Raw genomic sequence first — 16,364 nt, 5'->3', positions numbered from 1 at the left:
GATCTTTAAAGACTTGTCAATAATTTGTTAGAAAAAACACAATTTTATGAAAAGCAGGCACAAAATGCACATCAAAAATCTGAACATTCTGTAAAAATCTGTACAGTTGAGATGTAACTCCATCTCTTTTTAATAATAACATATCTGTAAAGCCTAATCATATCCATCTTCTGTAAACAAACATGGTCTCAAATTGTAAAAGTTTAATATTAACCAGCTATTTATGGAAACTGTTGTTTCTTCTGCTACCTCATTTGCATTATGCAAGTATTGTCCCTTCCATCATCCCACTTGTAATACAGTGTGCACTACTTTACATGTATTAAATGTCTTTTCATTGGAGCTATTGTCCTTGGGCCCCAACTGAAAATGGGTTATATGCCCATTTGGACTTTCTCAGTAAATAAATGTCAAATAAATAAATAAAAAAACTTATACCATACTAATGTATTTGCCATCTGGCTACAAGGTGGCAGTAGAATCACTGTCACTTTTCATAGTCCAAGCAGTCATGAAACCTTCAACTGTAATTTTAATGTAGTATGGACACAGATGCCCACTAACCATATTATCTACAACTGTAAATCACACAACCATTCATTTTTTAAATCACTGTATCATATCTTAAAGATAGCAGAGCAGACAATATGACAGTTTATTATTAAAAAATGTGTCAATATAATATCTGTATCCTCCTTTTAATATTAGTATGGCATGCGAGCATACCTCTCAACCTCTTACAGCAAGAAATCTGAGCAAAGCCATAAATAATGGGGGGGGGGGTCAAAGGCCCAAAAATAGGGACACATTTTAAATTTTGCTCTTACAAATGTAGAAAGCTGATAAAATAATAGGTCTTATGTTAGCATGAATTTTCTGAAGGTTATAAAGTCTGAAACTCAAATGTCTGTCATTATTTTCTGACTTCAATACTAAATGACTTGCCAATGATTTGCCAGAAAAACACAATTTAATGAAAAACAGACCAAAAATATGAGGCAAAATCTAGACATTCTGCAAAAATATGTACAGTTGAGAGGTATTTTATTTTATTTTATTTTATTTTACATTTGTTAACCGGGCTAGTCTGGCTGGATACAAAGTCCATTTTCAGCAGAGGCCCGAGGAGAAAAGCTCCATTAACATACTAGTAGCTAACAGTGAAAAACAATAAAAAAAATTCAAACAATCAATAAATTCAACAATCAGACACAAATGAAAAAGCAAACAGCAAATAAACCTAATGTAGAAAACAAGTAAGCAGATTAGGAACAGTTATTCTGTAATATAAAAAAAAATTCAGAGGTGGTTGAACAAGAGATAAACATTGGAGAGGCAGTCTTGCAATGACTTAATAGTTAGGGTGAGACTGTCACGGAATGAAGAGGATTGAGTAAAAAAATTGTGACATATGGAGAGTCAGTAACAAATTCACTAATTACAATTTAGAATAATACAAGTTGTGTCAGGGTAGTAGTATTAGGAAAGAGAATTAGCATTGACGTGATCAGGATGTATGTAAGTAAGGAAAATATGACAAGATTTAGTGATACAGCATGAAGAAAGGAAGAAATAGGAAGTGAAAAAGAAAAGTAAGCAGGTAGGTCAGAAGAGGGATAAATCAGAAGTAAAGGATAATCATTAAGAGTGAAGAGGAGGGGACTGGAAAGAGATGCATTCTATGTTGAGCTCAGTCAGGATTAGAGCATGGGCATAGCCAGTGTGTTTGGAAATGGTGTCTTATTTGTTTTTTGAAAAGGTGAGATGAGCTTAGGGTGGTCAGTTCCACGGGAAGTTTATTCCAATATGAACCAACAGTATTTAAAAATAAGGAGTCACCTGCTTTGTTATGGGATTTAAGAGTAGTTACTAGAAGCTTGTTGGCTGAGCGAAGTGAGGTAAGATTTTTATATGGGGTGATTAGGTTATTAAGTATGGGTGTATTGGAGGGGTAGTGTAGAATTTTAAAAGTGATGTCTAATTGACGCAGGAGTATTAGGTTCTGAAGTTCTAGCCAGTGAAGTTTTTTTAGATTGAGACAATGATGAGTACGAAAAGGGGATCCAGTGGCAAACCTGGCAATACTATGGTAGGCTGTGTTAAGTTTATAAAGGTTGGCTTTAGAAATGTTGATAAAGGATGGAGAGGCATACAATAGTGTGGAGATGAGGTGAGTTTGGGCAAGAGACACTCGGGTGGTAGCATTAAGAAAGGGCTTAATTCTGTAGAGGGCACCTATTTTCTTATTTACAGTCTTGATGGTTAGATCAATGTGGTTGTCAAAGCTTAGCTGATTGTATGCATGCATAAAAAAAAAACAAAAGTAACCACAGTGTAAAATATAACTAAAAATAGTCCAAAACATATACTGTGAAGCAGTTGGAAACACTTTCAGTCAGCCAAACTTTTCAGTCCAAGTTCTTTTTGTTCTTCCAACATACAAAGACACAGATTGAGCGCTTTCATCCCCTAAACTGGGGACTTCATCAAAATCATTTGGATCTGATGAAGTCCCCAGTTTAGGGGATGAAAGCACTCAATCTGTGTCTTTGTATGTTGGAAGAACAGAAACAGCTTGGACTGAAGAGTTTGGCTGATTAGATGTATGCATGCATGTGTTACTCTGACATGTAAGACACTACATTTAAGAAAGTACTTTATCAAACATTTTGTATTTGTCTTATACATTGCACAAGTCAAATTTAAATGCAAGTATGAACTGACTACTTTTGAAGTCATACTGTATCAATGGCAAACATGGTGTCAGAGCAAACAACACTGTTCAAATGTCTCAGCATGCTAAATATGTTGGGAATGGCCTTTGACATTTGCATCACACTTTAAGCAACTGTGTCAAAAGTGTGATGCTTTGTAAATTAAACTAGTCTGCCTGTATGAAATCAGATAAGTAAGACTCTCTGTAGTAACTTAGCTATCCACTAGGCTTTTTTGCTCCAAGACACTGTTTACATAACCAACACCAATCTGTTTCCATAGACTGTAACTTTATAGGAATTTATGTACCCTACTGCTCATTTGTGACCTATTTCAGCAAGGGTATATAGCTGCGTTATAACATTGTATATACATGCATGCATGCATATAGATGCTAGCCATTTATGGCAACTGGTATGACTCAAGCAGAAAGCTTACTGCCTATTGGTTATCCTGTGATGAACTCTTTGATAATAATAAATAATAATAAATGCAATCCTTCCTGTGGTGTTGAACAAATGCCCTCTTTGTAGGTCAGAATAGAAAAAGCATTTATGAAACTTAAGATTCAAATAATCCCAATATGTTCTTATGGGGAAACAATGAACATGCATATACTAATTTATGTAAGTGCTGTGATTTTTTATAGGGATGAAGTAAGTGACACAAGAAGAAATGAAGTTAATCTCCTCTATAATGTCATTTCAGAAACCAATATAGCACTTAAGGGCCATGCCACACAATCTTCAGATTACCAAGGGACACCTGTTGGGCCCCCGGAAAATGCAATTGATGGCAACAGGAACAGTCACTACTACAACTCACTATCTTGTACTCACACCAACTGGCAGTCCAGTCCATGGTGGAGTCTTGATTTGCTACAATCTTACCTGATATCATCCGTCATCGTTACAGGAAGAGGCGATTGCTGTGCAAGTCGACTTGAAGGAGCAGAAATTCATGTTGGCAACTCAGCAGCAAATAATGGAATAAATAATCCACTGTAAGTTTAAACAGACTAAAAAGTTGCAAAATATCTCTCTACTTTTCCTTTATTGAGATACTCTGTATTTGACCACAGCTTTTCATTTGATTAAAACTACAACTACACAACTCAAAAAACAAAGAGGTAAAGGATAGAAGGTCTGGAGAATATTAAAACAACTCCCGCTTTACTAGCATATAGACGACTTAGAGACTTAACAAAAGAAATTATCACCAAAGATAAGAAAGCATTTTACTCAAACAATCAAAGCGTGCACACTAATAATCCAAAATTGTTCTGGGTCACAATCAATAAACTGTTAAATTCAGGACATGCTATACAGTCAATACTAAATACAAAGAAACAAAATATCATAGTCAACCAATTCAAGATGCATTTTATACTGACACTGTTGTCATTAGCCAACCATGTGACTAATGAAGCTCTTGATGGCCCTACTTAGTGAAGTCACATCCTTCAGCATTTCTCCTTCCACGCAGTTCCCACAGATACCATCAAAGATACATAAAAATGGAAGTCTATAACAACTGCCCTTGACAATCCACCTGGTGAATATCTTAAAGTAGCAACTGAGGCAATTGTATATGCAGCTTCAGTTCTGATAAATTGATGCACATATAAAAATAAAGTCCCCTTGCTATGGAAAAAATTATTATTCATTGTACAAGGGTAGAATTAATAGAAATATTTCAAGCTATAGGCCAATTGCCATTGTATCTCCCCTATCAAAAATACTATAAAATGTACTCACCTTTTCACACATCTAATAGATAATCAGCTTCTGTCTTCAACCCAACACAACGTCCGTCCTCATCACAGCATGACTGGCTATTGCTTTGCAGAATGCTGTTAATACTGTCAACACCAATAGAAATGCTGGAAGCCTAGTCTCCATCATCTTCATAGAGTTATCAAAAGCTTTTGACACTGTTTCTGGTATAATCTCTCATCCTTGGTCCTCACTAGCCCTTCATTGCAATGGTACCATGGTCACTTCTCCAACAGAGCACAAGCAGTGAAATGGAAAACTGATTTCTTCTTGCCTGTAACTATCAGTGTCCAGCAATTATCTATACTGGCCCCACAGTTGCCAACATATTCATCAATGACATTTACACTACTACAAAAAACTGCTACCCTAGCGCAATATGCTGATGTCTTGACACTAATCTGCTCTTCCATCTCTCTCTCTCTAACTTGCAAGTCCTTCTTGTTGATTCAAACATGAATAAATAATTTACAACTACTTAACCATGAAAAAAAAATTGAAGTACTTCTTTTTTCATCAAACACATCTCTACCAAAACAACATTATTCACTATCATTTCTGCCAATAGCATCACGACAGAATAAGTAAACCAAAAAAAAAAACATACACAAAACTGTTGGTTGTGATCACAGATAACCAGTTGAAATTTGACCACTGTGTATCACACATGTCTAAAAAACTAGGTACATTATACAGAGTAAAAACCTACCTCATGGACTTCGCCAGAAAACACACAGCCTCTACTTTCTTACTGCCATTTCTCCTCTATGCTGCTCCAATCTTCACTAACTTTCACAATTGTCCATACTTGAGCAATGGTATAATAAAGCAGCCAGTGTTTAGCCCTCAGAGAACTAAACTGGTTAGAACTACCACATCACCTAAGTCTTTCTCAGCTAACTGCAATACACAGACTTCACTATATGGCAAAAAGTTACTCATCCCTTAACAACATAATAGAACATTACTCTCCCAATAGAATTTTATACTGTCAAGAAAAGTCACTAATCTTGTAACCAAATCATCTAGCACTGCAGGTGACACTGTCTGCTTAAATAGTGCATCCAAACTATGGAGCCACATCCACTACCACTGACATGCATTCAGAATGCATACTTATTTAAAACACAACTAAAACTTCACCTGTCAGCTCAGGGGTATGATTCTGTACATCTCCTGGATAAATGCTACTATCTTCAGGTTGTCATACCATCAAACCATTTATTTTCATTCACCGTCCTATGCCCCAGAACCAGTCCTCACCAATACCTGAATAGTTTTATTGGTATCTCCCAGCCATATACATAGTTTTGTGACACTGCTCACCCCCACTTGTATACCTGTAATGTAACCTTATTATAGCTATACATCTATCATTATTTATAAACTTGATTTACACCCCACCTCTTAACTACAATATTAACATTCTCTGCCCTGCCTTGTTCCTTCCCTGACCTCCATTTGTTTGGAATTCTTAGCACTAATCACATGATCCGGTAATTATTAGGTAAACCCACTCTAACGTATTTCTTCACATGCTCAAGGTTCAACATCTGTTAATGCATTAATATCTTCTATACTGTAATAGTTGCCTTTATTTCATACAAATGCATTCTAATTAGCAAATGAATGTATAATTTTAATGCATATTACTTAGTGTCTATGCATGTAGGTTACAGAATGACTGTTTGAAAATGTTTGTAATATGTTTTTAGATTTTCTTCTCAGATCTGCTCTGAAAAAGGATTTTTTTATTATATCCAGTCAGATAGCCTAGTAAATAAAAGCAAAATAAAGCAAAATAAAAGCAAAGAAATAAAGAAGCAAACTATTAAATCACATCCACCTTCACTGATCAACCATTGCATCAAAATTTAATGAAAAATCTTAGTAGCCCTGGATGGGGTCTTCTGTAAGTGCTCACATGCTATTAGCTCACAATACACTTGCTCTACTTTTCTAGCTCCCTAATTTCCACTAATCCAATCATAATTAATTACCTAGCTGTTCCAACACCTGAATGTAGTTAACTGCATAGCCCTAACAGAATCGTAACTTTAACACTATAACTCTCGCCTGGTCCCTAACTCAAACCATATAGCACTCCCTCCACCCCAGCCTAAACTCAATGATCACACCCTAACCTTAAAACCCAACCTCCCAAATCAGAAAATCCTGTCCTGCTCCCTAAACTTAAAGTCTCTGTTCCCTAAGCATAAATCTCCATCTCCCTAAAGCTAATCTCCCTTTCCGGTCCCTAAACCTAAAGCTCCCCCTCGCTAAACCTAAATCCCACCCCTGAGTGTTGCCCTATAACCTCATCTATACTCCCACTCTTTCCCTTTGGCTGCTAGACTTACTTTGTGTTTGGATGACATGTAGCAGCTCCATTTTCTCCATGTGGCTGCCTCAGTTCTCCTTTATGTGAATTCATGTTAGGGTACGAGTGGCCAGACATGTGAACTTCAAAATGCCAGAGTTTCTGGCTATGCAGCAGTGGTCTTCAGACACCTGGGACTCATGTGCTTGTACTAGACCCCATGGATGGAAACAGGGTGAGCCTCCTACACACACTACAGCACCCCATACTTAATATAACTCTGAGGTTGAAGAACCTCTGGAGAAGTTTGTAAATTTCAGTGGAATAGACCACTCCTCAGATAGCAGTTTGCCATCTGGTAACTTACTGGAGGTTACTAAAGTTAATGAGCTCTGTACCCATGAACTACCACATAGGCAGCAATCTACTTAACACTGAATGTGTGATAAGAGACCTTGGGATGCAGTTGGACAGTAGTCGCTTTTTTAATAGTCACATCGCCACAGTAGTCAGGAAGTCCTTCTATGTGGCACACCTCATCATAAAATGGTTCTCATCCAGTAAAAAAGAGGTCATTGTTCCCATCTACTCGACACTCATTAGAGCCATTATAGAGTACAACGCCCCTTTTGGAATGTACCTCAGAAGACATCTGCAGCAGCTGGAAAGGCCACAGAAGTGCCTCACAAAGAGGATTTCTGGCCTCAAACAAATGTCCTACACTGACCGTCTCAAAAAACTCCAGATTTACTCCATAGCATATCGCCTACTCCGAGGTGATCTCTGCCTAACATATAAACCTATGTCAAACCCAGAGCTGTTGGACATGCTACACCTAAAGAAATCCCAATCCCTATGAGCTACATGCTCTAGGGACCTAAACCTTGTCACCACAATAAACAGGACATGCTGGAGGGATAGATTCCTGTCCCAGAGACTTCCCATACTCTGGAACATGCTACCCATCTATGTCAAGCAAAGTTCTTCATTAGCACTCTTCAAGAAAAATCTTGATGAATGGATGGGAAATAGGAAATACACCCCAAGGATCACTTCTGTTTCTCTGCTCGACAGTGGCACAGGAAAATAACTTTCTTAGGTGGCGTAAGCCAGGGAACCTTGTTGGCTAGGCTTACTTAGGCCCTTGGGCCGATAGCCTAGTACCTACCTATGAACGTATGAGGTTCATCCTGTAGTTGTGGTTTTGATTTACACAGCCTTCACATCTCTACTATGTGACACTTACAGTATCACTTAACCAGATATTGCTCCCTGATTCCCCTGGAAAATAAAATAATCACTTCTTTCCTGTGGGTTTACTTGGTTAGCAAATTAATAAACTCTAATGAAAATAAATTGCAATGTGATGGACTGTATATATCCTGCTAGCCCCAGTCCTGCACTACAGTCTGGCAATGAATGCACTTATGTGCTGAAGAAATTGAAGACGTTTGCTAAATTATTAAGCCAAGAATAACTGTGATACCTGATGAATATCACTAACCTGTGTCTGTGTGTTAATACTGCCTGTTCAGAAAATTCTCCTTATGTACTTTGCATGGATGTCAGACCAAAACCAAATTAGTGAAAATGATAGAGGTAGGAGAGTGATGTGGGGGGGGGGGGTAATACTGCTGCCTCATATAGATGCATTCCGTGTTCTGGTTTAGTTCTCAGATGAGGTGGTATCTGTGAAGAGTTCGCATACCCTTTTGTATCCATGAAGGGTTCTGCTGGGGTTGACTTCACTTGACATATAATAACGTGTGGTTTTGTCCAGTGAGCTCCAAGTGGGTTACACCTAAGATGTAAACATAAAATGCATATTGCAGAATAAAAGCTGAGTATTTTGGCTGTGATATTTTCATTACATGCCAGAACAAGAAGTAAACAAATAATAACTTTTATACAGAAACAAAATGCACACTTTTGCAAATTAACAAGGCAGATATTATTCTGTGTATGTGTGCATGTGTATGTCTGATAAGACAACTATCACACACAGCATGTAAGTGAAATTAAGAAACTTAGCCACAATTAAAATGCTTGTATATAGAATAAGTGAGTTACCTTGTCTGGGATTCAGAAAGGACTCCACTGTTATAATGTTTACACACAGAATAAGTGATTTACACTGCATGGGATTCAAAAAGGACCTACCTGCAGTTAAAATGCTTACACAGAGAGTGAGTTATACTGTCTCAATCGAAATGCCACCAGGGCCGCCTACAAAGGAATACTTTCAAAAAATTGCAAATAAATTAATTTTAAATAGTTTAATTTTTAATTATATTATTTAAAACGGATTTATTTGCCAGTTATTTCAAAGTATCCCTTTGTTGCTAGCTCTAGTGACAATTTGTTTTGTTCAGTATGCCATTTGAAATTATTTATTTCTCAGTTACACTGTGTGCAATTTAGAAAGGAGTTGCCCACTTTCATAATGCTTATACACAGAATGAAATGAGTGAGTTACCCGACGTGGGATTCAGAAACTACTTATCCACTGTTAAAATACGTACACACAGAATAAATGATATACACTATTAAATGCTTACACAAAGAATACATGTAATTCTTTGGGATATTTAGAAAGGAGTTACTAACAGTTAAATGCTTGTATAAAAAATAAGGGATTTAGATGTGTGGAATTCTGAAAGGACTTACCCACTGTTAAAACACTTACACAGAATAAGTGATTTATACTTTGCGGGATTCAGAAAAATATTTACACATAAAATTAGTGGCTTATTCTGTGTAGGTTCAGAAAGAACTAGCACGCTGAGTTACAAAGACTATAAATGAATTGTACTCGTGTAATGCTAATTCACAAGTGGGATTCAGATGCAGATTAGGTATTCTGTTTATTGCAGCATAATACCAGCGAACTTTACCTAAAAGTGAGGCTGAATGATAGAAATGAGAGGAAACTCTGTGTACACATGGAGTTTTCACGATTCCATGATTTCAAAGATGGAAATTAATCTTTATTTCATAATAGTGTAAGAGCATCTAAGCTGAAGTAAGTCCTCCCACCCCCCCAAAAATAAATAAATAAATAAATAAATAAACAGAGTAACTGCTACACCATGTTTGTCATACGTGAGTGATGAGAGAAAATGGGCGAGGTGCAGCACAGGAGAAGAAGACAAGTTCTATAATGATGACTGCCATATATCTGCTTCCTCATGCACTGATAAAGTTACTCCTAAAGCTGTAGGTAGTGCAAAGAAATAGAAAGAAAGAGAGGGAGTTGAAGGACCTAAAGTGTCAAGGTCCAGAGTAAGCTAACAGGCTAAGAAAACACTGTCAGGTCGTCAGCTGCAATGAGAGTGACAGGTAACTATCTTCTTCCTGTAGGTTGTGATGAGTCCAACAGAGCGAAACAATGGTAGTAGCATAGTTTTCTGAAGGATCAGAAAAATTCTCAGTTTTTATTAACTGGACAAGGCATCCCTTGTCAGTGTGATGCATGAGTACCGTCTGCTTAACTGACTTGCTGAGCGTCACACAAGAGGCAGATGTCACTAGAGTGAATCAAACTGTGTACCCTTTGACTGAAGGAAGCAGTTCAGAGCCTTAATCTTATGCAATAATTGCCAGACATGACAGTAGCTCAGGAAGGGTTTATGCATAAAGGAACTGCTCCTTACCCTCTCTGTGCAGGACCCTTGGAATTGACTCTAATAAGAGCATATTACAAAAAGGGGGAGGTTGCAGTCTTTACCTTCACAAGAAACATGTAAGAATAAACTGTGTATTTGTTGCTGTTTTTGATTATGTTTTCTCAAAATCTCATTTGATTAGTTGTCTCATGCAAAATAAGCTTGTATCCCATAAAAACAGTTAAAGTATAATCAACAACTCTCAATCTCATCCCACCCTACTAACTCCAAAAACTAAATTTCATTGCACTGAGCGTGCACTCTCCATCCTAGCACTTAAACTATGGGACACTATTCCACTCTAAGTCTGAGATATTCAAATGTACTTAGAATTCAGATAACAGCACCTCTTCATCCAAACGGTGCAGTTGCACTCACACAGGTTATGTTACGTGAACCTGCAGCTCTCTCAAACATTTTTATCCCTATTTCATGCTTCCTTATCTGAGCTTGTCTTCCCCTTACTTACTGCCTCTCCTTCATCCTTTCTCCCTCTTCTATTTCCATTTCTCACACATCTCTCCTTCTCTCCTTTCTACTGCCCTTCCCTGTGCATGCCTCTCTCTCTCTCTCTCTCTCTCTCTCTCCATTTCTCTGTCTTCTACCCACGGTATCCTTTCCTGCATCTATTTTTACTTGCCTCTTCTAATGTGTTCATACCGCTCTATATAATGACATGCTGCTTTTACTGTAGCTTACGCCATCTCAGTATTATGACTACATCTTATCCAAAATGCTCTTCTAAGTTTAATTCCATTTTTCTATCCGTGTTTTCACTTTGCAAACTGCTTCTTGAACTAAATGTTGTAGCATGTTTTATAGCATATATTTGTATCTGTAAATATGTTTTGTTCAGTTCTTATGAGATCCTATTCACCCGGGCTGTGCCTGTAAAAGATGCACTGAGATCAGTACACTATCCCAGTAAACAAATATGAATAAATAAATAAATAAATAAATAAATAAATAAACAAATAAATAAGCATGCTGCCTATATTAATGATCTAACAATGTTCACTTGAAGAGGCAACCTGAGATGTGAACCTCTATCAAAGCTAGTTGTAATCATCATCATCATCAGCCCCCTTCTTCCCATTTTCCACATGGGGTCAGGCTGTCGTGTTAACTGTTGCCATCTCTCTCGATTCAAAGCCACACTCTTGCCCTCTTCAACACTCATGCTTGACTGTTGCAGATCCTCCCTCCCTCCCTTACACAATTCATCCACCTGTTTGCTGGATGCCCTCATTTCCTCTTATCTTCCTCCTGTCTGTCCCAAATCTTCTTCCTTAGATTGTTTTCTGCTTTTCTGCACATGTCCAAACCACTGTAATCTGTTTTCTTTCATCTTTTCTGAAATCAGAGCTACTTTGGCTTCTGCTCTTATGTCTCATTTTTTGTCTGTCCCACTGTGTGCCTCCTGCCACCTTCTCAGGTACTTCATTTCCATCACCTTTGGCTTCCTCATTTGCTCTGCCTTTACTGCTCAGGTCTCAGTACCACACAGTTGTACTAGTTGCACCACAGTTTTGTACAACTTACTTTTCAGCTTATTTGGCATTCTTCTATGATGCACTACACCTGGGATTCTGTGCCACTTGGCTGCAGTCCCTCTGATTCAACTTTGACCTCTTTATTCAGACTTTCTTTCTCCTCAATCACACCAATCAGATACATGAAACTGTTAACAAGTTCCACTATTTTCCCTTCTGTCTCAATTCTCAGCTTCTCTGATTAATGTAATTTGCTGCCATTACCATTGTCTTATCTGTGCTTTGTTTCATCCCATGTGCCTTCAATTTTGCATTCCATCCTCCTGTCCTTTGCTGAAGTTCTTGCTCAGAGTCTGCCTGGAATGCCACATCATCTGCATACAACAACTTTGCTGATCTGTCCCCTCCGACCTGTTTGCTAATGTAGTCCATCACCAGTGTGAACAATAGTGGGCTCAGAGCTGAACCTTGGTGCACAACTACTGCCACTGGGAACCCCACTGTGTGACCGAACACTGTTCATGCTTGAGTCAGTGGGTCCTTTTACATGATCGGCATGACTTCTGTCAATGTGTCTTGGAATTCATACCACCACAGTACTGCTCATTTTAGTTTTCTTGTGATCTTGTCATATGCTTTCTTCAAGTCTAGGAATGCCCAGTTGGACTCTTTCCTCATCCCCAGCTTATTCTCAACTATTTGTCTCAGTAGGTCAGTTGTGCTGCATCCTGATCTGAATCTGAACTGCTCATCTCCCATCTTACTTTCTACTACTCTGTATATCCATTTATCAGTCACTGTCTCCAGAGCATTCATGCAGCATAACAGGAGTTTGATGCTTCTGTACTGCTCACAGTTGTGGATGTCCCTTTTGTTGTTGTACACTGGCACAAGTATGGTTATTCTCCAGTCATCTGAGGTACCAACTTTCTCTCCATACTGTTATAAGTACCATCAGGAGCCAGTTGTCCACTATCTCACCCAGTATCTTGACCATATATGCAGCCACATCATCTGAGCCTGCTGCTTATCCTGACTTCATTTTTTATTAGTTCTGTTCTTACTTCTTCTATGGAGGGCTCCTCTTCTTTTCTCATCATAGGCTGTATCTGGGACAGTGCATCTTCTGTGTGGTTTTCTTCATTTAGAAGCTGCTGTAAGTATCTTTCCATCTGCCTTTGTATGAGGCTGTAAAAGTGGCAGGGGTCTGACCAAGGAGAATGAGGGTATGAGGGGAAATGAGCAGCCAGAGACCACCTGGCCTTATCTTGAGTCACTTGGGTATTTCTTATCAGAGCAACATTCTTCAGTTGAAACTAAGAGGTGTGCCAGTGTTAAATGGTTGCTATTACTGTCATAATGGACACAGATCTGAGGAGGGGCACATACGTACTTAAGAAATATCTCAGAGCAACAGTTGCCTGTTTGTTTATCAGATCTATTAACTGTTTCTCATCATGTGTTTACAGCTTTTTGCTTCCTGCTTTCTGATATCATAGACTCCCATGCAACTTTAACATTAGAGTTGCCAATATATTTGAACGGTATTGATCCTTGCTGTTTCTTTAAGAATGGCCTTCATTTACACCTTACACAGTCTTTCTTTAATCATTTGCAGCTGACCTTGTCCAACAGTTAACAATGAAAATTTTGAGTAGCTTCTCTGTATTTCCAGACCTTTGTGTAACACACTATTTTGCTGTCTGTTTTGGGTCACGTACCTGCCTGCATGGTCTGCTTTGGCCCTTAGAATATTATTCCTGCACACATTTTTTTACTGGGCTCTGTGAAGTGTTATGTTACAGTACAGAGACAGCACAGAGAGTAAGCATGTCGTCTCTCTCTTTATATGATGTACCCATGTCTGACTTTATCATTTGTATCAGTATTGTACCAGTGCAATTTGTTTACATACCGTTAAACTCTAGTGTATAGTAAGTTCTGGTTGAATTTCAACCTGCAGGTGACTGCAAACTGTGAAATCAGCAGTGACTTCATAGCACACGAGGTAAATGTGTTCACCTAGAGAATATCACAATTGCAACTTTGTGTAAAAATTCCACCTCTCTAGAGACAGTGTTCATAGGTTCATTGGTAGGTACTAGGCTATTGGCCCAAGGGCCTATATAAGCCTAGCCAAAAAGGTACCCTGGCTTTCGCCACCCAAGAAAATTATTTTCCTGTGCCCCCGTCGAGCAGAGCCACAGAAGTGATCTCCGGGGTGAATTTCCTATTTCCCATCCAATCATCAAGGTTTTTCTTGAAGAGTGCTAATGAGGAGCTCTGTTTGACATAGATAGGTAGTCTGTTCCAGAGTATGGGAAGTCTCTGGGACAGGAATCTATGCCTCCAGCATATTCTGTTTATTGTGGTGACAATGTTTAGGTCCCTACAGCATGTAGCTCAGAGGGATTGGGATTTCTTTAAGTGGAGCATGTCGAACAGCTCTGGGTTTGACATAGCTTTGTATGTTAGGCAGAGATTGCCTCTGTGTAGGTGATATGCGACGGAGTAAAGCTGGAGTTTTTGAGACGGTCTGCATAGGGCATCTGTTTTAGGCGAGTGATCTTCTTCGTGAGGTATTTCTGTGGCCTTTCCAGTTGTTGTAGATGTCTTGTGAGGTACATACCAAAAGAGGTGTTGTATTCTATAATGGGTCTAATGAGTGATGAGTAGAGGGGAACAGTGACCTCTTTTTTTCTGGATGAGAAACCGTTTGTGATGAAGTGTGCCATGTAGAAGGATTTCCTGACCACTATGATGATGTGATTATCAAAGGAGAGACTACTGTCCACCTGTGTCCCAAGGTCTCTTATCACACTTTTGGTGTTAAGTAGACTACCACCTAGTGGTAGTTCATGGGTACAGAGTTTTTACCAAAGGGGAGGACAATGCACTTTTTGGCATTGAGATTCAGGCCATGGCTTTGACACCAGGCATCTGTCTCAGTGAGGCCCTTTTGTAGGATGTCCACATCACTAGGAGTTTTGATTATGGCTCCTAGTTTGCAATCATCTGCAAATTTCATTAGCCAAATAAATTCTGTGTTAGACTGTACTTCAGAGAAGTAGATACCAAACAGGAGAGGACCCAGGACTGAACCATGTGGTACTCCACTTGTCACTGGTCTGAAGTCGGATTTGGAGTCTGCTACTTTCACAGTGTGGTTTCTGTCTTTGAGCCAGTTGGCAACCCATCTTGTGACATAGGGATTTATACTTAGTTTAGTGAGTTTATCTATACTTCGAGAGTGGGGGATGGTGTTGAAAGCCTTGGCGAGATCTAGATAGGCTGCGTGAACCACCTTACCCTCATCTATGGCTTTGGTGACTGCTTCAAAGAAGTCTATCAGGTTTAGGAGACATGATCTGCCTTTTACAAACCCAAAATGGGTGGGGTCCAGAGTTTGGAGATTACCAATGTCTTTGTTTATGAGTTCCATGATGTTTGAGTCATGTAAGTGAATGTATGCAGCTTATGTGATAAAATAGGCAAGCTTTTCATGGCATATGATAGCATAAATAAATGCAGGACTAACACTGTTAGTATTCAGAAGAATTACTTATATAAAGATTTCCAAAGGCTAATTGAAGCATAAACAGTTGAAAGAAGTGATAAAATGATCACTAAGTTAATGCTTGTTGTGAAACTCATTTAAGACAACACAGCTGCACTGTGGATATGCTGACATATTTTTCCTCTCATTTCCACAGGTGTGCAACAATAACTGGAATAAAATCTGCATATCCACGGACATTCCAGTGCAATGGGATGGAAGGCAGATATATTACAATTGCCATCCCTGCTAGGACTGAATTTCTGACCCTCTGTGAAGTTGAGGTCTTTGGTGTCCCAGCGATTAAGAATGATATACCTGGTAAATATGTTTGGTATGACTTTCAGCTATATTAAATTCAGGAACAAGCAAGAAACTCAGAAACAACAAAGGAGGACTGCGGAAGAGTTAACAACACAAATATATTTTATTGAGTGCTTTTGTCTCAAAGGTTCACGAAACTTCATCAGAATAACCATTGCCAATCACCAATAATGTATATATACACACAAAGAAAAATCTGACTGGATATCAGATAACAATGAGTAGCTAAAAGAAATTCCAAGTTAAAGTGAAACCCTGCATTTCTACATAATGACTGAAAAATGACTGCACATACAAAAATGAAAAAATACACAACAAACACTCTCTAATTCTTGTTAAAATAGGTATAGTATAGGTATGTAAAAACATTTTGTCCTGACTTTATTAATAAAGATTTTTATGACATCAGAGCCATCATTAAGAAAAATTGGTCCATTTTCTCCACAAATGCTGAGTATATACAAGTGGTAGGTACAATTCCAAAAATAGCATATCAAAAAGACATTTGTATAAAAA

At 38.4% G+C, this 16,364-nt stretch overlaps 1 protein-coding gene across 1 annotated transcript in view; it reads left to right on the top strand.

Moving 5' to 3' along the window:
- The window catches only part of LOC122797853 (fucolectin-like), an 83,418-nt gene extending 67,514 nt beyond the window's left edge, over window positions 1-15,904 (top strand). The window contains exons 2-3 of the mRNA XM_044066375.1: window positions 3,365-3,718; window positions 15,682-15,904. Of these exons, the coding sequence (XP_043922310.1) occupies window positions 3,365-3,718; window positions 15,682-15,880 (553 nt within the window). The 3' untranslated portion in view covers window positions 15,881-15,904. The remainder of the gene's footprint in view (window positions 1-3,364; window positions 3,719-15,681) is intronic.
- The last annotated feature ends 460 nt before the right edge of the window (window positions 15,905-16,364 follow it).

The sequence above is a fragment of the Protopterus annectens genome, chromosome 3.part1, assembly GCF_019279795.1.
Source record: "Protopterus annectens isolate FY-2018-M chromosome 3.part1, PAN1.0, whole genome shotgun sequence".
Taxonomy (NCBI): Eukaryota; Metazoa; Chordata; order Ceratodontiformes; family Protopteridae; genus Protopterus; species Protopterus annectens.
Note: the sequence above shows the minus strand (reverse complement) of the source record. Positions and strands in the feature narration are given on the sequence as shown.